This window comes from Rhamphochromis sp. 'chilingali' (assembly GCF_963969265.1).
Source record: "Rhamphochromis sp. 'chilingali' genome assembly, chromosome: 17".
Classification (NCBI taxonomy): Eukaryota; Metazoa; Chordata; class Actinopteri; order Cichliformes; family Cichlidae; genus Rhamphochromis; species Rhamphochromis sp. 'chilingali'.
Window position 1 is genome coordinate 30,315,447 of NC_137944.1, and position 23,583 is coordinate 30,339,029.

General features: G+C 37.6%; 2 protein-coding genes and 1 long non-coding RNA gene across 4 annotated transcripts in view; all 3 read right to left on the reverse strand.

Annotated features, from left to right (window-relative positions):
* LOC308385161 (uncharacterized protein) overlaps nt 1–14,054 on the reverse strand; it is a gene marked incomplete at both ends in the record, with an annotated part of 28,330 nt that extends 14,276 nt beyond the window's left edge. The window contains 7 exons of the mRNA XM_080863943.1: nt 10,568–10,879; nt 11,783–11,892; nt 11,974–12,127; nt 12,216–12,433; nt 13,129–13,278; nt 13,458–13,683; nt 13,767–14,054. Of these exons, the coding sequence (XP_080720069.1) occupies nt 10,568–10,879; nt 11,783–11,892; nt 11,974–12,127; nt 12,216–12,433; nt 13,129–13,278; nt 13,458–13,683; nt 13,767–14,054 (1,458 nt within the window). The remainder of the gene's footprint in view (nt 1–10,567; nt 10,880–11,782; nt 11,893–11,973; nt 12,128–12,215; nt 12,434–13,128; nt 13,279–13,457; nt 13,684–13,766) is intronic.
* Nucleotides 1–23,583, reverse strand: part of LOC308384228 (poliovirus receptor-like) — a 355,455-nt gene that overhangs the window by 40,951 nt on the left and 290,921 nt on the right. The gene's annotated exons all lie outside the window — the stretch shown is intronic.
* LOC308384529 lies at nt 14,081–16,113 on the reverse strand. The gene is made up of 3 exons (XR_013969331.1): nt 14,761–16,113; nt 14,286–14,404; nt 14,081–14,183 (listed from the first exon to the last, which is right to left on the reverse strand). It is a non-coding gene; the product is annotated as an uncharacterized lncRNA (long non-coding RNA).

A 23,583-nucleotide genomic window follows, 5' to 3' on the forward strand; every position in this document is an offset into this window, starting at 1 on the left:
GCAGTAAATATCTTACAAAATCTAGAACTTCTCCAAAAAAATGAAGATTAAATGTTTTTATTTGCAAAACTGAAAGCATTAAAACTTTAAATGTGATTTAGCACTCTCATGCTTGACTTGGGGTGAGAATGGGGTGTGAGTACAAGTACTGAAGTTTGATCATATACTTCTGTAGTGAAACTCAACTCCATTTAGTTGTATTTATATAGAGCCACAACAACAAATGTCACCTTAAGGACCTTTACAGTGTAAGGAAAACACCCTACAACAAAACAGAGAAAACCCCAACAATCAAAACCGTACCCTGAGTAAGCACTTAGCAATAGTGGGAAGGAAAAACTCCCTTTTAACAAAAAGAAACCTTCAACAGAACCAGGCTCAGGGTGAAGCAGCCATTTGTCGTGTCCAGTTTGGGATGAGGGGAGGAAGATGGGACACAAGTAATGTGTAATATTTCAACATGTAGAGTAGGTTGATGGAGTCAATAGGAGCTAAATGTGCTAAATGCCATAGACTGTACATAAAAGATGGATGTGGACACCGCGATATTCCCCATTAATTTGTCCATTTTGAAAGTAGCCATCTTAACCTGATTGTAAAAACTGAGGGACACCACATATACATATGGAAGCTACTTGTCGACCTTCTTGACATTAATATGAACTGTAAGTCTGAAAATAAGATTCATGAGGTATTTATTACCCAACCTGCACAATAATCTGTAGTGTTGTTAGCTATTTGCCCTTTTCATGCTGATAAATGGCCTTACATGGGGGATTTCCCAGTGCTAAAATATGACAAAAAAGAGGTTAAAAACGAAATGTGTGTGTGTGTACCTGTTTAGATGTCTTTGTGGGGACCAAAAATTGGAATGTTACTATACTTGTGGGGACCAACAGTCACTTATGAGGACATTTGTGCCTGTCCTCATGAGTTTGAAAGCATTTTTGAGACTAAAAATGTGGTTTTAGTATCAGGGTTACAATTAGGTTATGGTTAGGTTTAGGCTAAGGTTTAAGGTTAGGGTCAGAGGCTAGGGAAAGCATTATGTCAATTAGATGTCCTCACTAAGATATTAAAATGAGAATGTGTGTGTGTGTTTGTGTGTTTAAATAGTGGAAATGAAAGAGAAAACCTTCATTTACCATTAAACAATAGCTTCAGGAAGCATCGGACATGTTGAGAGCCACATCTAATAAACATGAAAATAGACAAGGAAATTGATTTGAGGGAATTGTATATTCTCAGTGTGTGAGTGAACTGGGGGTGCATTTATGGCCAGAATGAAAAACACACTGATGCAAATCCAAAATCAATCCTGAGACTGAAAAAGCTGGCCGGGAAGATTTGGGCAAAAAGCCCAAAATAACCTAGTAGAAGCGGGAAGAACGAGATCAGCTGCTGGTTTGTCTCCAAAATATGTTTACTCTTACAAGGAATTTAACTTGGTGGTTTACCTCCTTCTAGATTTCCACTCTTTTGAAATCAATACAAAATTACAGCCCGCAGTAGGATCCTAAAAAAAAAAGAACTAACAGGAAGCTTTCAAAGAGAAGGTGGAGAAAATTAATAATACTAAAGGCAATAGAAAAAGTCGTTCAACTGATTAAAACAAGTGCCAAATATACTGTCTCTCAACAAAGTGAATTGAGAAATACAATAGAATCAATATTTTTGCTCAATTCCTACTAGCTATTACTTGGATTCTTTTTTCGGTAGTTTATTTGATTTCCTGCATTGATTCTCCTTCACGTGAGAGAGTGCATCTGTCTGTTTGACACTAAACTCTACTGTTCTGAAGCATGACAACCTCCCTGCAGTAATGCAGCCACCCACCAGCCGTAGCTAAACACTGACCTTGAAAAGATGTTATTCCAGTCAACAACTGGATCAACGTTCATGTTTTAAATACGGCTTATAGTACAGATGTGCCCTGAAATGTAAATTTTTGAATACACGAGAACACAGAGGTGTGAAAGTCTGTAAATGCTGTAAGCTGTTTGGGAGGTTCAGAAGGTGGCTTAAACAGGCTTTTCCATAAAGGCTCAGGTGTCTATTTGCCACAAGGGACCGGTACAGTGTCCCATAACAATGCTTGATGCAGACCAATCAGTCTGTCATTTCCTGCTCCCTTGCTCTTCACCCATGAAGAAGACTGTGACATGCTTAAACCCCTCTGCCTGGGGCCTGACTCCTCCATGACCCAAAGTGGGCATCCACCCTTTTCCGTCTGATAACCATTGTCTCAAACTTGGAGGTGCGGCCGCTTCACACTTGGCTGCTAATCACTCTACTGCAAGCTGGAGGTCACAGCCTGATGAGGCCAAAAGAACCACATCATCTGTGAAGAGAGGAGGGCACCAAAGCGGAAACCGTCCACCGCTTCACTACACCTAGAAAATCTGTCCATAAAATTCTGAACAGAATAGGTGACAAAGGGCAGCTCTGGCTATGATCACACTAAAGGCTATAAAATATCACATTAATACCAGTAGCTCTCTTCCAAGATTGATTGATTGATTGATTGATTGGTAATTTATTTCAACATGTGAACAATATACAAGTACATTTAGAAAAGAAATGAGAGAAAAAAAAATATACTATACAAATTACATACAAAAAAACATTCTGATTAATTTACATGTTGAAAGGGAGTGGGAAGAAGTATACACTTATTTAATCCCACCCCTGTCCCATAAATTATCAGTGAATATTTAGTCAGCTTCCTTACTGATATAATTTGTAATAAAAATAGTGAACAGATTTCTGATATACTATATACTATAATATCACATCATGAATTTTTTGTTTGTTTGTTTTTAAATAGAGACATTCACTTAATTTAAATATTTTCCTTTTCTTTATAGATCGAGAAGATCATATTTTTATAACTCTTTTTGAACAGTTTTATGTTTGGACATTGCTTTAATTCCATATTCAGTTTGTTCCATAGTTTCACTCCTTGAACAGAAACACAAAAGCCTTTTCTTGTAGTACGTACCTTCATTGTTTTGAAGTTACAAAAACCCCTTAAATTATAACTTCCTTCTTTCAAAAAAAACATACTCTGAATATTACCTGGCAGTTCTTTATTTTTTGCTTTGAATAGAATTTGTGCTGTTTGGAATTTCACTATATCGTCAATTTTCAATATTTCAGACTGCAAAAATAGTGAGTTTGTATGTTCCCTATAACCTGCATTGTGGATGATTCGAATTGCTTTCTTTTGAAGAGTAAAAAGTGAATGTAATGTGGTTTTATAGTTATTGCCCCAGACCTCTGCACAATAGCTTAAGTATGGTGAAACCAGTGAACAGTAGAGAATATGAAGTGATGTTCTGTCGAATACCTGTTTTGCCTTGTTTAGTACTGCAATGCTTCGTGATACTTTGGAATGAATATATCTTACGTGAGCTCTCCAGTTAAGTTTTTCATCTATTATTAGATCAGTTTCTTTACAGTGTCTATCTGGCTTTACCTTCCTGGAAAGATGAACAGCTTACATCAACTAGCCATCTATGTTAGATGCTATGGTAATTATACTAAGGGTCAGCCATGCTTACTATCAAAAGAACAATTTTTGAGCAATTATTACCTGCTAATTATAAATTACTCTATCAATATTTACAAGCAGGTGTAAAACGCAGGCAGTTCTTTGTTCTCAACCCATGTTTGTGCAAAGGAAATACATTCAAATAAGCCTAAAGTACTTGTAATACATTAATGACACTGTCCAATAGTTAAAAAATAATAATAAATGGAAAAATAGACTAGTTTTAGCACGGATTTTAAGATTTCTCAGTTCCTACTGAGACCTGCTATGATGTATGCTTTGGAGACAGTAGCACAGCTGGAAGTGGCAGAGCTGAAGATGTTAGGATTTAAAGAGTGAGGGACCAGGATGGACAGGATTAGAAATTAGTACATCAGAGGGACAGCTCAAGTTGAACAATTTAGAAACAAAGTTAGAGGGGAAAGGCTGTAATGGTTTGGACATGTGCAGAGGAGGGATGGAGGAAGGCGGAGCGGCCAGGTAGAAGGGAAAGAGGAAAAGTCCACACAGATGATTCATGGATGTCGTAAAGGAGGACATGCAGGATTGGTGTGACAACAGAGAATGGTAGAAGATAGGGTGAGATGGAGGCGACCTTAAAGGGAGCAGCTGAAAGAAGGAGAAGAAGGAGGAGGAGCTGAGGTGAAGTTGCACAATGTGCTCAGTTTTATGCACATTTACATATCGCAAATAGCAAAGCTATGAATGGAAAAACTAATCCAAGATATGCAAATACACACCTAGATCCAGCTTACATGTGAACAGAGAACCACACAACTGTCAGGCACAAAAGAATTGTTTTTAAAATAGAAACTCAACAAAGGATAGTTACACTAATAACTTCCCTGGGGAAAAAGCACACACACATTCACATGCACGCAGTCACATACTAAGGTATTGATAACACCCAAACACAAACCCAATCCCTGGATAATCAACATGTTTCTGAGGAGGGATAACCAAGAAGCCACTAATGAATACCCGAAGAAAAAGAAATTTAACGGTTGGTGGGAGCCAGCAAAAAAAAAAAAAAAAAGCAAATAAATAAATAAATTTGCTGGGACTCCAGAAAAAGGATCTTTGTGTAATTGAGATTAAAAATGCTCCATTTTCCCAATTGATGACCATGTAATTATCACATTACGACGTATTAGTAATGGCTTCGTTTGGTCACGGAACATTTCGTCCACATGGGAAATAATTTCCATTGTTAATTACAGCGAAAAGGGGGCAAAAGCAAAAGCCAGAGACAGAGCACTGAATCTCTGCACTCACAGGATATATTAGGACAAATGCACTCCAGTGTGGTGAGGCCATCCCCGTGCTGTTGTACCTGACCTTTTCTTTCAATCTCTCATGCTTCAGGAGCCACTTTACCAAAGGGTGCAACATTGATTTGGAGCTCTGCTGTGGTTTTAAATATTGAATTACATGTACAATGTTGAGCTCAAAGACATTTTTTAATATAACTTATTTCACAATGCAAAATACTTTTGGACTACCTTGTCCTAGAAATTTCATAAAGTTGTCGCAGTGTTATTATCTTCTTTTCTGCAACACAAAATGAGTTTGATCGAAGCAATTTGCACAAACTTTATTGTTACTCACTGTCACAAAATAAATGAAGGACTTGCAAACACGATCACTGTATCTTTGCAAATAATTTACAGATCGTTTTAGTCTTTCTGTGTATTAAGTGATAAGACAAGCAAAATCTATTTTAAAGTTTGTATATGAAATGTCTATTTCTAAACACACTTTAGGCCACCTCTTGGAAAATAACACCTGAAAGCCTTCACAACACTGGCATACTGTGTGTAGTACTGAATTGTGAAGATGGATTGCTTGACTGTTTGTCATCAGAATACTCAGTGTGAACAGAATTTACCATGGGTACTACATTAGCCATGGCAATACATTGGAGTAGAGTACATACTGTACACTGCCAGACTGCAGGTTTCTACAATTACATACACATGCATTCTCTCTGCACCCAAACAGCTTACTCTGCCTATTCATTAGGGTTGGGCGATATGTAAAAATGTTCCAACTGACAATCGTCAGTCCAATAATGGACAATGGGTGATACATTCCCGCATGTGCAGACTTTTTGATGGGCTGAGCAATGTAATCATGCACAGAGTGATTTGCGTATTTACAACACAGAAGAAGTCCAAACATGGACGCACTAATTTCTCCCCAAAAATTAGGGCTGTCAGTGTTAGCATGCTAACATCATGATTAACACGATTAAAATTTTTAACATGCTCCACCCATCTGGAGCGCAGAATGGACAAACTGCCCGAAATGCGTTTACAGAGACATTTCAGGGATTTTGACTCAGTCTGCGCTCCAGATGGGTTAATTGTTAATCGCGTTAGTTGATGACGGCGTGTTAATGCTGACAGCACTAAAAAAATATAAAGTTCCCAATTTGGGATTTCTTTGGCTTTAAACCAATAGAAAGAGACCTAAGGATGTAATCAAAGCAGCGTGCCGCTTGTGCAGACGTATAGTGCGAGCAAAGTACTCAAACATGACTAACTTGCATGAACATCTATGTGTCCACCATCCGGCTGAGCCCATATGGAAAAGAAATAGTAAAAACTTTGATGATTTACTCATGAAAGTGTCCACTTTCTCATTACTTTCATATATTGTTTTAGTAAGTATCCAAAAAATACAAGTTTCATTTATATAATTTTTCAAGGGATCTTATGTCTGTTTTCACTCTTGTATGCTTGTCATACAAGTTTCACACAAGACAGATACAAACTTTATAAGATTTATATATATCTTTTCCATATGGGAGTATGCTAGGCTATCACCAGCTTCTGCAGCTCCATCAACAAGCATTTGGGCGCACTCTGAGGAGGGTGCATTTGCTCGCAGATGAAAGAGGGTGCTGTTAAAACAGCACTACTATTATTGCAATTTTTCTGTTGACTGCTTCTATTAGCTTCATCATTATTAGCAAAAATATTCATTGGAAAACAAAAACATAAATCGCCCTTGTGAAAATGATCGCCGATGAGCTCAGACTATTGTCGATGGTCGATATATTCGTCCAATCGCCAAACCCTACTATTCATCCATTTCCTTAAATGCTTATCAAAGTAGAATCCATCAGAGAATCAACCAACCACTCGGTAAAGGAACAATTTAGCTTAACATACAGCTGTGGTGAGAAGTTTACATGCACTCATGGCCACGTCCACAGCTTTGTCTGTAACTGTAAATCTCTATGGTTGTGAAAATTGTGAAAAAAGGAAGAAAAATGCAAACTAGAAACAAACACACAGAAAGACATGTGCCAACCAGAGCTGCACTGCTGCGCGCCAGTAGCTTAAAGGTAAAGAACAGGTTGATTTTTTTTGAAGGGCCAACACAACAGTGACTATTTTACACCAGTACGTTTTTACAAACTTTACAATAATTAGAAATAACAGCTAATCAGTGGTTACCACTGAATTTGGTTTAGGCATGTTTTTCTGCATGTTGTTTTACGATCATTGGCAGAGTATTGCCACTAAGGAGAGCAGCTCACCATCTATTCCAGTTTTATGACAAATCAAATTATTTCACAGAAACCTTTACTACATTATCTAGAATGTGCAACCTCAGACAGGCGATGCAGCATCATTCACTTTCTTGCCTTTCTGCCTTTTTGGGCAAACCAAAGTGCTTTTCTCTCCATAACTAATAGCCCAGTGTTTGACATTTAAGAATGAGCATTTATTGCATACTGTCCTTGCTCATTGTTCCATTTCAAGAGGAAATACATCACATTAAGGTGGTAATATGGGACCTTTAAAAGAAAGCAAAGTTGGTGTTAATTTAAGAGACAGAGTGTGAACCTTCATGCATTATACACTCATCCATCATCCCCCCTAGGACTTCTTACAGCAGCATGGAAATGTCAGGCCATTTCCTGCTCTGCCACTGAATGTAAACACTGTAAACATAGTATCACTGGAAAAATAAGGAAATAAAGGACATACAGGAAAAAAGACCTCTCAGGACAGAAAAATGTAGAGATGGCTGTTTTTAGGCGATGGGAAACAAAAATCGGTTCTTCTTCTACTGCAGGTTTTTTTCCCTCATTTTCTCTCTCTGCAACACAACCCTATCACATTTATCTCCTCTGTAGCTTGCTCTTTTTCTCTTCCTCTCTGTTTATCATGCAGGGGACACAAGCTCCTTGGTAATGTCTGCATTCTCTTACTTCTGTTTTTCATATTACTCTCTGCATCAATGTCCCTGCTAAAATGCCAGAAGTGGTGCTTACCAACAAGCTTCATTATATCTGAATGAAAATCAGCACAGGGGTGCTAAACATGCTTTACACACACACACACGCACACACACACACGCGCACAGGGCAGGGATAGCTCAGTAGGTAGAGTGGTGGCCCCATGATCGGAAGGTCAGGGGTTCGATTACCCTGAACAGCCACCCTGAGGTACCCCTGAGCAAGGTACCGTCCCTACACACTGCTCCCCGGGCGCCCAGTGGCTGCCCACTGCTTCACTGAGTGAATGGGTTAAATGCAGAGAGGGATTTTCCCCACGGGGACCAATAAAGTACACTTTCTTTCAAAGTACACACACGCACGCACACACACGCGCGCACACACACACACACACACACGTTATTGTGTGTTTGAAAAAAGAAACTGTAGCAGTTCATTAGTCCCACTCAGACCACATTAGAAGGCGTATCACTCATGAAGCAGGAACATACTGTATGCAGTCTATGAAAGGAAACAAGGAATATATTCACTGTAAATAAACAGATTACATTTGACACCATAACTATTATATATTTAGTTTTTAAATGTCTTTTATTCAGGTATATTTACTGTTTGCTTGCATGTTTTGGAATAAAGTTGCCATTGATTGTCGTGTTTCTGTTAAAAACGTGTACATTGAAAGTGACGCAATCACTGTTTTGTTATACTGACTTTAGTTTTGTGGATGTGTGATGTGGTTTCTGGTATCTGTGTGGCTGAAACATGTGTAAAGGTTTAGCTTTGACAGGCCACCTAAGACACCTGTGGGGATTAGTTTGTCACAGAATGAACAAGCCAAGTACTGAAGCATGCTGTTATAAAAAGTGACCGAGGTGCATTACAACTGTTTAACATGTAGCAAAAGTCCACATATCCAATATATGGTAGACAAAGCTAAAGCCGGAAAATTCCTATTGCAGCATAAAAATTAATTATAGTCCAAAATTTTAAATTTAACTTGAAAAAAAAAAAAGAAACAAGATAACTATTACCAAATAACAGTTGTCTAGACTTGTATTTGCAGTTAGTTGAGTTATTTAGATGGTGTTAAAGCAAAAAAACAAACAAAACCCAAGTACTTTTTAAAATGTTTTTGCTGAGGGGTATTGTAAACTGCTCCCTGGAGTGACAACAGTAGTCTTTCCAATTTCTTTTTAATGTGCTATGATTTTAATAATGTTTTTTATACTCTGGAAGCAGATGTTCTGGGTATCTGTCTTTAAGCAGTACTAGAGGGACTCTAGATGGTTTGTCTATGGGGTGGAAGTGCTTCTCACTTCGGCTTTGTACAACATTTAAAATAAAGATGTTAGGAGTCTGTCGCTTCTGTCTCTACTTCCTACTCTGTTTTTCCTACCGTTATCATTTAAACTATGCAGTTTGAAACACAGTAGCTGTGTAAATCTTGCAGAGTAAAATGCATGATACCAGTGGCTGCAAGTGGCTTACTGCTGTGGTTTGTGTGGTTATGATATTATACAGTGGAAAACAACAGGCTCAGGAGCAAAGAATTTGATGTCACCCAGAGGTTTTTGCTGCTGTAGAATAGAGATCGGGGATGTGCAGTTTATGTTTACTTAGAGAAAAAAGTGCTAATGATTGCACAGAAGTGGCAACCCTGAACTCAGCTTGGAATACAACATGAACATATAATACAGCATCTGAACAGAGAGCTTAAAGAGAAGATTCAAAGAGGCATTGAAAGAGTGGAAGCACAAAAAGCAATAAATACAAAATGGAAACCTAGCACAGAAGCATATACTGCACATCCTGCAGCACCACATTACGACATAATACGAGTGGAACCACAGGGAAGGCAAGACAAATGAAGAACTGCACTGCAAAAATGGCTAGTCTATATTTAGGAAAAAAATACTACATTTGATACAAAAAGCACTGAAAACAAGTGAAATTATCTGTCCATGCAGCAAGTTTATTTTACTTAATAAGAAATCTTGAAATAAGATTTTTTAATCCAGAAATAAAAGAACACATTTGAGAATTGAAGAGGGTTAAAATAAGCTTTAAAAAGCTCAATTTAAGATAAAATTACTTTATATCAAGTCCCAAAAGTAAGTTAAATATGCTAAATTACAGTCTTTTTTTATGTTTTGAATTCTTACTTGCAGCAAATGAATGCACTGCAACGAGAAAAATAGTTCTAATACTATGAAAAACTACTCAATATTAGTGAAGTATGATTAATTTGTTTCTTGATTCAGGTTGGCTTATCTTAAAATAGAGCTGAATCAATATTAAATCCAGGCAAAAAAACCTTAAAACAGACCTTTTTCCTAGAATACTCCTTGGCTTCTACTGAAATCACAACCAGGACAGGAGTGATATATGTCAACATTTATTTCTCTCATGAGAACAAAATTCTTTTTTTAAACAATATAGGGCTGCTGCACAATCCCTAAAAGTCTAAATCAACCCTTTAAAAGGCCTAAACAGAGAAAAGAAATTACATTTTTGGCCTTAAACTTTTGTGACAGTCACATAGTCTCACAATGTTGTAAATAATGGCATTACTGACTTAAAACTTTACATGCCTCAGGTAAAGTGTCACTAAGAAAAAAAAACAACAACTTTCATTTGTAAAGCATTATAAGTACAGCCGTTTCTCAGGACATTGCTAGGCAAATTAGGAACAAAGTTGTACAAACGTACTACAAAACTAAACAAACTGCAAATGACCTGATAAAATCCTGCTTGGTATTCACCTGTTTTTCAAAGAACGACTTCCACTCAGCTATTGCTTTCTTATATGCACTAGTGGCATCTTGATCATGGATGGCATCAGTTATTACCTCAGTTTGTATGACAGAGAGGACCGTTGCAACACATTTTGGGTATGTTAAGTGCAAGGTGTAGTAATATGCCATCAACACCAACATTCCTTCCCAGAAATCCTCCAAGGAGAGAGTGGTCACTGGTATGTTTCCTACAGCAACAATGCTGGTTGTTCCATCAAAAAGCAGCACTGGGGAGGAGAGAGGCCGCTTCTCCAGGTATAGCATTGCATCTTCACCCGGCTAGAAAAGCACAAAAAAAGGACAAATTCTTCAAGATTTTCAATGAAAGGGTTGCTGTGCATCCAAACAGCTTAAGACACAAAAAGCAATATCAAGAGTTTAGAATGCTCCAACTGATTTACTGTTGGAATAGAAGAAATAAATGTAAAATATCTGACTTACATAAATATGAAATTTTGGAAATGTACACAGCAAAATCTCCAGTGTTAAATTAACACTGGAGAGTGTCTATATGGGTCCACTCCTCTGAGTGTTAAATACAACACTGTTGAGTGTTAAATTAACACTTTGACAGTGTTATATGTTTAAAAGTAACCTAGTCAGTTTTGAAGATTAACAATGGCTAACACTGAGCAGTGCTGATTTTCTAACACTGGAATATTTCTAACATTTTGATTTATTTTCCAGTGTTAGAAAATCAGCACTGCTCAGTGTTAGTCTTTGTTAATCTTCAAAACTGACTAGGTTACTTTTAAACATATAACACTGTCAAAGGTGTTAATTTAACACTGGAGATTTTGCTGTGTATTAATTCTGAGCATGAATTTTCTCTAGTTTGCAGCATTTTTATCATGTCTATTTGTGCTTTTTTTCTCATTTGTTTTTTAAAACTATTTCTTTTAACTTTGTTACATATTCTAGTTTTTGAAGGCCTTTTTAAATATATCATTTTACTGCTTCTACTTGTATCCTAACTGCAATGTGCTTTTGCTCTGTGCTGCCTCTCTGGAGTAGGTTTTGAATAACAATTAAGAAATCCTGAATAAGGAGTAATTTAATCCCTGCTGAATTGAACTTCAACCCACTCTTATTAAGCAGGAAAAGCAAAATAATAATATTAATAATAACAATACAAGTAAATGGAGTACAAGTTACAGTGGCTGGTATTGCAGCTGTTCGCACCTTGAGGATATGAAGGAGAGCCTCACTGGCACTTCCCAGCCGCTTTGGTGGTGTAGTTTTTGAAGGAAAAAGAGATGGAAGTGCATTGAAGAGAGTGACAGTAAAATCCACTGTGAACGGAGAAAAGTATCTCAACAAAGCAATCCGAACATATCTGATGTGTGGATTTAATGTATGAAAAGGCCACTTACCTCCACGTACATCCAAGGGGAGAGGAGGTTTCAGGACCTTCTTCCAAATGCCATAGAACTGCACCTTCGAACAAAACTCTGCCCATCGACCCTTCATTTGATCTATGTATTTGCAGTTGGAGCCACCAATGATGCGACGCAGTTCATCCATCGCCTATGACAAAGTTGTGCTCAGTTAGTCAAGAACTAACTAAACCTATCCAGAGAAAGCAAGGAATTTAACTGAAGGTAGTTGAACTTACATTTCGTATGTCTTTGAAGCACGGGTATGCTTCAAATATTTTTCTAGGCCTGTCTTCTTCCCTTGTAACATCTGCGTCAATAAAAGCTCGTCTGGCCTCAAACTCCAGGTCCAAAATTTGAGCGACGTCACTTTGGTTGGGTTTTGCATTGGGTTTCCTGTACATGTTGCTCAAGGTTTTGTAATGTCTTGCCTGCATCTTCAGGCTGTCATGGTCTGCTAGGGAAAGCAAAGAGCAATTGTAAGACATGGTGTAACTAGACTAAATTCAGATTTTTCTAATCAGTCATTTCTAGTAAGGTTGCATGGTTGTTTTTAAGTATAATATTTATGAGAATTAATGTTTAGGTTAAATATGTTTGAGTAATGAACTGACCCTATATGTCCTAATCATTTCCCTTTGTGTCCTTTTCTTATAATGATCATGGATTTATGTTAATTGTTAGTTTGAACAGAATCAAATATTAAAACGACAGTTTAAGATGCCCGTGAATAAAACTGTGGTGAAAATAAGGTAAAGGTTGTTTACTGTGTATATCGTTCACATCAGTGTGAACAGTGATTATGAGCTGATGGATAAAAATCTTTTAGGTAATTTGATCTATGACAGAAACACTGTGATAAGGCATGATAGATGTGACCAGCATGAGGATTTACATGTGTAAATAATCAGCACTGAGTAACACCCATTACAACACAAAGTGGTAAAATACTTACTATGGCTAACTGGCAAACTGGAATGAGGGATCTATCATATGTTGATTTTACACACCAACTCGAGTTAATGCCAAACCACTATGATTTTTGGAATAAACACTTAGAACGGGGTTCATTGCTGCAACCATATTTTGGAAAGAGCTGTAAGAGGAACCACAGTCAGACTGAGAGGTAGATAAGGGTGATGGTGGACTTACCAACAACATCATCTGGAGGTGCAGTTGAAGGACCTATATCAGACCTGGGTGCAGAGCATGAGGCTGACTTGGATAATAGTGGTAAAGCCAGCGTAGTATTGTTTGACGTAGTTGGTACAGTGGAGGGTAGCGGCAATTGGGATTCTTTCTCTGAGGAAAAAACAGAAGATGAACAGAATGTAATAACAGGGAATAGCTAGAAAGTTAAGGAAAATACTCAACACTGTATAAATCTTGTGATGCACTCTGAACAGAAAACTGAGGGCAGGTGGTCTCTTTGAAGTTTTAGATGTCCAAAAGTCATTAGTACAGCAGACCAAAGTACACACCTGCATTTGAGTTATCCTCGCTGAGGTCATCATTGCTCTCAAGAAGTGTGGTATAGTCACTTGAACCACTTGCTTCACCACTTAGGTCACCTTCAGTCCCATTGTCTGTGTCATCTGAGCTGAAAAGAGTCTTCCTGGGCCTGCCTCGTTGTGGCATGGAGCCCTGCCTCTTCCTTGGAGACTTCATATTTTGGAGTCGTTTGTACAGTTTGGTGTAGATGGTCAGCTGTGGTAAAATAATATATATTTGTACATCATTTTATTATCTCACTCAATTTTAGATATTGTAGTGGGTAAAGAATGACTTACGTATGGCATGTGTGTGTCAGCATCACGTAACATGGGGTAATAGTCGACAATCTTCTGTGACATTGCTCTCATTTCGAGTTTGGAGGGGTATGTTACTTCTTTCCCCATGGGACTAACACGGAGGATTGCAACCATGCTGGTGACTGTGTTCCTTACAAGTCTGCAACAGAGCTCCTTCGACATCCTGCAGTCCTTTTCCTTTCCACTGTGGAGCAATGCAAAGTACTGACTGCGCACCATGTCCAACTCTGAATCTGTATACACCACATACTCTGGTGGGTCTGGCATTTTCATTTTTTTGTCAGCAGTGCAGGAAATGGGAGTGGAAGTTTGAGGCTGACATTGTGACACATCAAAGCCGAAGGGGTTACTCTCGCTTCGATGGAAAGTGTTGGCATCTTGGTCAGTACTCTTAAACTATAACAGTTGTGGGATATAAACAAAAATACACAATTAGGCAAATTAATGCTAGACAATATGGACAGTAATCATCTTCTTAGTGGTATAATGTGTATTTACCTTTTGGCTGATAAAATCCCAAATCTTCTTTCTACGGAAGAAATTTTCATGGCCCGGAAAAAGATCCTTTAGGTCATCCCGGGTAAAGCTTCTCAAAGTTTCCTCATCAATATTCGCAGCTGTAAAAGAGAAAAACAACTTCAAAAGTGATATTTATTTCTCTTTTCCTGGGCGTGGCTTATTACATGTCGAGGTCATTTTTTGTCAATAAATGTATTTTAGCAATAAGTAATATTAACAGGATAAAATGTCAAACTTAAAACAGTTTATCAAATATTTGGGAATGCAATAAAACTATTTTTGGGTGTCTTCAAGAATGATGTTCCAAGTCTATTTAGGCAAAGACAGCTCAAGGCTATAATGTGGATAAAGGTCAGAGTAGAGTGCAATCCTAGCTCCAAGTTTCAGAAATGATGCTAACAGATGCTAAGGCTGCTTAGCTAACGTACCAAAATAACTGAAAAATAAGACTTACCCTGCAACACAGACAGTATGGCATCGTCAAACTTGTCCATGCCGTGACAGCAGTTCTCTAGTTCGTTCCAAAGCCTCCACTCACAGTGCCTGGAAATATCCTACAGCTTAAATAAGATCATTTAGCTAAAGTTAACACATTAGCTAGATTGCTAACTAGCAGCAGCCCTCACAAAACACGACTTTATCTTAATAACACCGTTGTACCATAGTATTTTTCAAATCAACTTAATGTTACCAACCTTAAATTACTGTTCACTTTGTTTAGATAAATAATTTTGATCTTCCTAACGGTCCTGATGGTTAACAAAGCAGGGGAAAAGAGTTTGTCCCGCGTGAAAGTAACGTCACGACAGGAACTGAGAATGCGCATGCAGAAAATTATTTATATTTAATTTTTTTTAAGTAAAAAAAAAAGAAAAGAAAAATATAAATTCAGTCTTAAACACTTATTGCCTAAAAATAAATATAACTGATGTAATTTAAACCTGAAAAATTGGATAATTAAGGATACATATATTTTAAAAATTGCCTACCTTTCCCATGGTCCCACACTCTCATCTGTGGCCTTCAGTGGAGAGCGGTAAAGTATGCTGTATGGCTACAGCGCGAAAACAGTTCACCATGGCGCTCTGGAGATGTATGATCTGTTTTATCTTTGTTTCTTTAACTCTGAAGGTGCTCCTTAGCCACATAAATGCAGCTCATGGTCGAAGGCAGGATTTTTGGGTTTACTGTGGAATAGATGGCTGTGAACAAGATTTCAGAGTTTTTAACTCATTCTTTCGCCACATTAAACGGACGCACCCTCTGTATTTGACGAATGGAAGCCCACCAAGAGGATGGAGGATCCCCCCAACATCCCACTCTTTAGGATCGGAAAATGTTGGTGTTTCAGTCTTTGCCAACTGTAGTACTGCAACAACAACCAGCACCGTGGAAATATCAACTGGTGGATCTTTGCCTGAAGTGCAGGAGCCTCAGGTTGTTGACAGCCCGATCACGGTAAGTGTTAAACTAAATAAAATGTAGTGTGGCTTCTGATGACAAATTTAGCTATGTCTAACTCCTCGTATTTGGTCCTATATTACTTTTAATCCTTTTCTCCATTTTTAGTCAAGAGAAATTTAACGAGATCTCGCGATATTATACCGCTAGATATTGTTCTTCAAACTGTTACAAGCGATTTCCACTATGGTTGGATTTTAAATCACAATTTCATCCTGCAGGATGAAATAAAAAATAAATAAACAGAATAGCAGTTCAGTGTAGATAGTACAGGCTATGCTGCAGCCGGAGAAGGCACACACTCTGCGGCTGGCATGTCTCCTGGTGAAGTTTGCATCAAAGACACTCTCAGCGCGCTTAAATCTTTCAATGTGGCAGCAATTTGGGTATCTCGTAGGAATTATAAGTGGTGAATACGGTTTCAGGTAAGACACAGAGTATTTGGAAGCACTGTAAAAAAAATCTGTTGGCCAGAAATACTGCCAAAACATGGATAAGAATGATTTTCTTGAAAATTAAATAAATTAATAAATGCATACAATAAAATATATCCATATACTAATACTAACATAAATTCTGAGTGCAAATCTAAATTACGTGATTTAAAAATACATAAATAATTTAATAAATACAACAAACATGTAAAGAAACTAATATCTAAGTGCAAACAAAAATTCATTATTTAAAAAGATAAAATCTCATTCTCATGAATCCAATCCCTAGCCTCATCAAAAAAATGGACAACCCCTTTTTTATTGTTTCTTTGTCTTTGATTTCTTTTCCATTTCTTTTTTCTTTATTCCAAAGAATGAATATTATATTATCTTATATTATATTGAATATTCACAACTGTAACACTAGTCACTGTCATGCACTTTGTTTTTTAATGGACCAATCATTAGGTGTAACTGATTATACCTGTTATGTAAGAATTTCTATAATTGGCCAGGAATTTGGAGTAACTTTGTTTTTCTGCTCTAAAGGAAGAAGCTGTTGCTACAACATCCTTTACCAGACACGATATTACCAGATCTGCTGCAGCTTTTGCTATCTGTGTTCAAGAACAGTGCCACTTATCACAGGTATGTTATAGTCTTAATGGATCAATACATTACATAAGGCAATCAATGTCTTACTTGTTCATAATGGAATTCAGAATTATTATTATTTTATATAAATGCAGAATAAGTTACTTTTATTTCAAATGTTTTCACAGAGAACGGTCAAACATATCATCTCAGGAGTGCAACAGTATCAGGCTGTTCTTTTGGATACGCTCAAGGAAAGAATGAAGACAGTGTTTGAAGATAATGCCGAGGGAACCACTCAGCTTCAAGATGAGGCTTTGGCTACATTTGATAAATTCATGGATCCTTTCTCCACCATTGCATATGGACAGAGTAGAGCCATAGGGGAAATGTTCTGTCCAGTCAACGCAGAGGAAGTAGTAGTATCCCAGAAGATATGTTGGGTAAAGCAAGGTCTTTCAAGGGTCATGTCTTTAAGGAACAAAAGTTTTTACTATGTACCATTAATTGAAAGTCTAAAGCAGTTAATGACTAATGAGAGAATCTTTACCATGTTGAACACTGCACCACAAAGAAGCAGAGAGGGATTCTTCTATGATTTTAGAGACGGGTCCCTCTTTACATCTCACCCCTTGTTTTCTCAGAGGCCAAATGCATTGCAATTAATACTGTACACAGATGAAATTGAAATATGTAACCCCTTAGGGTCCCATGCTTCTGCAAACAAATTGGTCATGTTTTATTATACTTTAGGAAATATTGATCCAAAATTTAGGTCAAAGTTAGCTGCAATACGACTTCTTGCTATTGCTAAAGCAAATGACATTTCTCAGTGGGGTATTGATGTTGTACTGAAAAGAATACTTCAAGATCTATCACTGCTTTACAATGGTGTAAGGATTAAAATGTCAAATGGTGAAATTGAATTGTTTGGTGCTGTTATAGCCATTTGCGGAGACACGCTAGCCCAGCATGAGATTGCTGGCTTTAAAGAAGGGATTGGTTTTGCTTATAGCAAATGTAGACACTGTGAATGCAACTTTGATGATATGCAAAGTGTTTTTGAGGAGAAGAAGTTTGTTCACAGAACTCTGGAGAAACATATCAGGCAGTGTTTTGAAATAGATAAAGCAAGCACAGATTTATTGAAAGCGTCCCTCAAAACTACTTATGGAATTAATAGAAGAAGCAGACTAGTTGATGTTCCTGCATTTGACCTGATCAAACAAACTCCACAGGACATAATGCATGTTATTTTTGAAGGTGTTGCATCAATGGAAGTTAAATTTGTATTAAAACACCTAATTCTCTCAGGACAATTAGAATTAGACAAGTTTAATTCAGACATTCAAAATTTTCCTTACTCACCTCTTGAAATACGGGATAAACCATGTCCTATTAGCTTTGGCACTTTAGCGGCTAACGACAACAAATTGAAACAGTCTTGTGGACAGATGCTAATTCTTTTAAAAATATTACTTTTTCTTTTGTATGGTGTGGAGAGTGAGTATGTTGTATTTATTAGAAAGTTAATTATGATAATTCAAATAGTTCTTGCTCCCATTATTTCTTTACAAACTGTATTGCAACTGAGAAGTATGATTGAAGAACACCTGTATCAGTTCAAGCAACTTTTTCCCGAAGCCAATATAATACCTAAGCAACATTATATGTTGCATCTTCCCAGTCAAATCTTATCCCTTGGACCTTTAATAAGGAGTATGTGCATGCGCTTTGAGGCAAAGCACTCCTATTTTAAACAGTGGGCTTCTAAGTTAAATTTTAAAAATATTTGTAAATCCCTTGCAAACCACAATCAATTTCTTGAGTGTTGTCAAAATGAAATAGGCACTGAACATCCTATTTTTGCGAAAGAAAAGGAATCCGGGCCAGTATCAGCTAAAAATAATGAATATGTTAGGAAAAAAATTAAAGAATTTTTTGGAATAGATGTCATGCAGTCTGTTGTCTCAGTGAAATGGTATGTTCTAAATGGCAATAAATACATTGCTGGGAAGTCCATGATTATTGCAGATGTGGGATGGCACTTTCCCTGTGTTTGGACTGATAAAGGATATCTTTTTGATTGACTCATCTTTTATTGCTTTTGAGTACCAACGCTATGAAACTTTGAATTTAAATGAAGACTTATTGGCATATGAAGTAACTGTGCCCATTGTTGCTCAAGCTACAGAATTAGCCCATGAGCTCATTGATTATACTTCATACTTTTCTATTAGTTTTAGGGACAGTGTGTTTGTGCCAATCAAATACAGTCTTTCTGATATTATTTCCCATAGAAATCACCCTTAAGATTAGGGTTGCACCAAGTATTGGCTTAGTGTAGTTTGTGATGATATCAGTTGACAGTCATTAAATGTTCCCTAAACCAATGTCAATGTTGTACCACATAATGCTGGCATGCTGTGACAAACAGCTGTCTTTGAAATGTGATTTGTATCATAAATTGTGGTTAATTTTTTTCCTTTATATGTACAACTTTGAAGTCAGACATGATTTTGAATAAATCATATTTTCAACAGGTGCCTTGTGTGAATTTCCTAAATCAAGCAAATTGAGTTTGTCACTCTATCTTGAAACAAGTGATATTTTGAGAGACATCTGGTGAGAGACCTAATGTAGGCTATTTTAAGAGTTATTCTTCCCATTTCTGGATTTCTGTACTAATATAGACACAATTATATGGTTATTCTCAATTTAAGTTTATTATCTAAAATCCAGACTTAGAAACAAGTAAATCTTTTTTAAAACAAGGCAAATAATCTGGCCTGTCTAAAAATAGGATTTTAAATCATGGCAAGCACCAGATAATTTGCAGTGTGGACTCTCTCCCAAAATGTACTGCCAAGATTTCTCTAAAGCTTTTTGACACCCATGAGAAGCTCTTTTTACTTGCTTAGGTAACATCACAGAAGGCGGTTCGACACAGCGAAAGGAGAGCAGGTCCTGCCTCGAGCCCTTGGCAGCTCAAATCTCATGTTGCAGGAGGCAGACAGTAATTAGCTCTTCAACTTCAGAAGACAAACACTTAGCTAGCCAGACAGCCTCGGCCTGCTTAAAGGACTGGAAAAGAGTGGTGCCTTGACATGACTGAAATATATTCAAACTCAGACAATTGGCACACATGCAAACACCTGCATACAAGCATGCACACCACAAATGACACACGTCGACCCAATGGAAAAAGAAGCTTTGGTAATGTGTCGGTAGTTTATGTCCGCTCTCTAAATGGAGCTACCAGCTTGTTTGATGTTTCTTTGACCATTTGCATTCATGCAAAGTTGTTACTAATGAAGGATTAGACGAGCTCTTATCAGCCCAGTGCCACAGTGTACGTGTGCGTATCATCAAGGCCTGTATGATGTTAATGAGGGGTAATGATACGGACAGTAACTGTTGTGGTGACTAACTTAGCATGAAGGGAGGCATCTTCTCTAAAGTATACCCCCCCCCCCTTCCCACCACATGCACACACACCAAAACAGAGATACTCCCTCCAGCACCACAGCACAGTCACACTGTAAAATCATGTGTTTAACACCACTGCGCACCATTGATCAAGAGATTTTAAACAAAAAGATAATCCAACTGAATCTTCTGGCTGCTCCGTAAAAGTCTCGATTTGGATCTGTGTTTTTAATGGTCGATAAAAGAGGAATAACAAGCCAAATGTCGAGCCAGCTACAAAATAGTGAGTCGGTGCTTATAAAAATTGACATAAAAAATAAAATGTGTTCACTTTTATCAAAGTTCTTCAATCTTATCATTCCCCCGTGCACTTATTTGGGCAGTTATTTTCAAGTATTATCTCAATAAACTGAACTTTCAGTGGTCGGCCGGACATAAAAAAATGATTTCATAAGAATCTGCAAGTCTAATCAAATTTTACCCCAAAACAGGGTTTTTAAAAGCCACCATCTGTTACAGAATTCTCCCAAAGATTTCAGTTCACAATTCTTTGAATGCCTTCTCGGTCTTTGTGCATATTTATTCAAAATTGAGGAGAAACAGACACTTTGTAGATTCTGCACCACATTAACAATCAATTCGGTTTCAGCGCTCACATGAAATTATGCACATGCACAATATTTCCAAAAGATTCTCTGTTAAGAATTGCATTCACTATATTTCTTATAGCCTCTAAAGCAGTTTATTTTACATAAACCAAAAATGTGAAGCATAAGTTTTGAACTACTCAATAACGCAATCACTTTCAAAGCAATGCTTAAGCATGCTAGCACATAATGTAATGCTAACATGGTGTAATCGTGAGGTTGATCTGATATCCTCGTGTTGGTGTTGTTCCCAGATCATCATACTAAATGTTGTTCCAGGATCAACATTGCAAGTGACCAATCAGAATGTTGTGACGTCATACTTTTGCGACTTCGGGAAAAACCGGCGTAAAACAAAAAACTGTACTTAAGCTGCGTGAAACCGCCTCTGTCCGCCGATCAACAGACCCTGACCCTAACCGTAACCCTTTAATAAACAGTAAGCAGAATTGATATTGTCCTTGCAACATTGGAATTTCATAAATGCACGAATGGCTTGGCGCGCAAAGGAATAACGTCACAACAATGTGATTGGTCACTTGCAATGTTGAACCTGGAACAACATTTTCATGATGGTCTGGGAACAACACCAACACGAGGATATCAGATCATCCTAATCGTGAAGGGTTATAAAAAAGAGTAAACTTAGAGACCCATAATACAGTGATAGATAATATTAAAGCTAATATTAAAGCTAAGCTCTGCTACTGCAAACCTAGAACTTCCCAGAGATGCAAGAAATAACAATATTAATGGGCAACTGCAGACTACAAGAGAAAATTTACATTTTGGCAGTATGGAAGTATGAAAAATATTCCCAGATCTCCTCACACTTCTTATACAAAGTGAAACAGGGGAACATAAACAGGATACTGCGGCTCATTCACTTATGTGTCTGGAAATGTGCTTACCTTGCTTATAGAATGAGGACGAATACAAAACCACAGCTGGATTAATGAAACATTTGCACTGACTGTTTTCTTCTCAGTACTGTGCATATATAAGTCAATCAGAAACATTTTAAACTGATATGCCAGCAAGGTATTTGCAATCAGCATACTGCCACATCCCCATTTTTCTGCATAAGGAAATTGGTTCACCACAGTGACACACAGTAACTGCAACACTAACTCTGTGCCTTCAGAATTTGTATTTTTGTTTTTGTTAAAAGTTTGCACCTAAGTCTGGGCAATCACGGGACATCTCCTGAATCCTTAATGATGAGTTTTGATGATGGTTTGACATCTATTTGTATAGTTTACAGGTTATTCTAAGGGTATCCCTAAGAAGCTGATCCCCCACACTAACTTCTGATCCATACTGTTACGGCCCTAGCAGGGCCTCTCTCCTCCTGAAGGTGCCTGTGTGGGCGTGTCACACTACCTCTTCTGCCTGAGGTGCCACCTTTCTCTTTTACACAGCTGACTGACGTCAATAATTAAGGAGATTTAAGCCCAGGGAAAGGTGAGCTCTGGGCCAGAGTGCCAGTGGTGTGGTTACAGCTTGTGAGCTGAGTGGTTGTTGTGTTTGCAGCTAGTGAGCTGTATTTTTTGGTGGTTTTCAGCTAGTGAGCTGTGTGCGTTTTTGGTGATTTTCAGCTAGTGAGCTGCTCTTTCTTTTTGACTTACGTTTTACTTTATTGACCAACGCCCGAGTTTTGTTTGTTTCTTAAATGGTGATAGCGGCTTGTCCGTCTCTTTTAGTTAGTATAAATTTAAACTTTAATAGAACTCTTTAATTTAACCCTTTTGTCTCCTTGACTCCTTTTTCTGAACCGGTCACTTTTGTTAATTCCCCCCCACCCTGCCTAGACCCCTCAGGGGAACGTAACAATACCCAATCACTTTGTTCTGGAAGCAACCCTAGAAAGACTCCAAGAGAGAAAGAGTCAAGTACAAATTTTGAATTCCTGCATGTTGTATAGATGCCTCAAGTTAAGGTCAAAGGTCAAGGTCAAATTTATTTGACCTTTATTTATAAAAATAAAAGAACAATCAGAGAATTAAAACATCAACTAAGACTATAAAATAAGACCAAAATGCTTGGGTCACAATGTGTTAAAAGCCAGGGCATAAAAATGTGTCTTTAGAAGCGATTTAAATTGATCAAGTGTTTGTGCAGATCTAATATTTAGGGCAAGACTGTTCCAAAGTCTGGGAGCTGCCACAGAGACGGCTCTATCGCCGTGAGATTTGAGTTTAGTCTGAGGGAGGGATAGCAACAATTTTGAACTGGACCTCATTGTTTTTTCTGAAGCATAAACAGAAAGGAGCTCAGACAGGTAAGAAGAGGCTTGGGCATTGTGTGACTTAAAAACAAAAAGTAAAAGTCTGAATTGGATCCTGTAGGAGACAGGAAGCCAAGGCAGAGAAGCTAAAACTGGGGTTATATGCTCTCTCCGTTTGGTGCTGGTAAGCAGACGAGCAGCTGGATTTTGGACCATCTGAAGACGATAAATGGAGGCCTGGTCGAGACCAAAATATAATGAGTTGCAGTAGTTTTACCAGGACTTCCTGGAACTGAAAAAGATCATTTCAAACCAGTGCATATGACTAATTCAATTTTGCAACATTTATATTTTTTTCAGTGGGGGTACTCTCAATGTATTCCAGTTACTACTAAAGGAATTACCTTTTTATATTGACACAGCACTGCTCACAGCACACATCTCTGAAAACATGTTTCCAGTATGTTTAATAAAAAAAAGAAAAT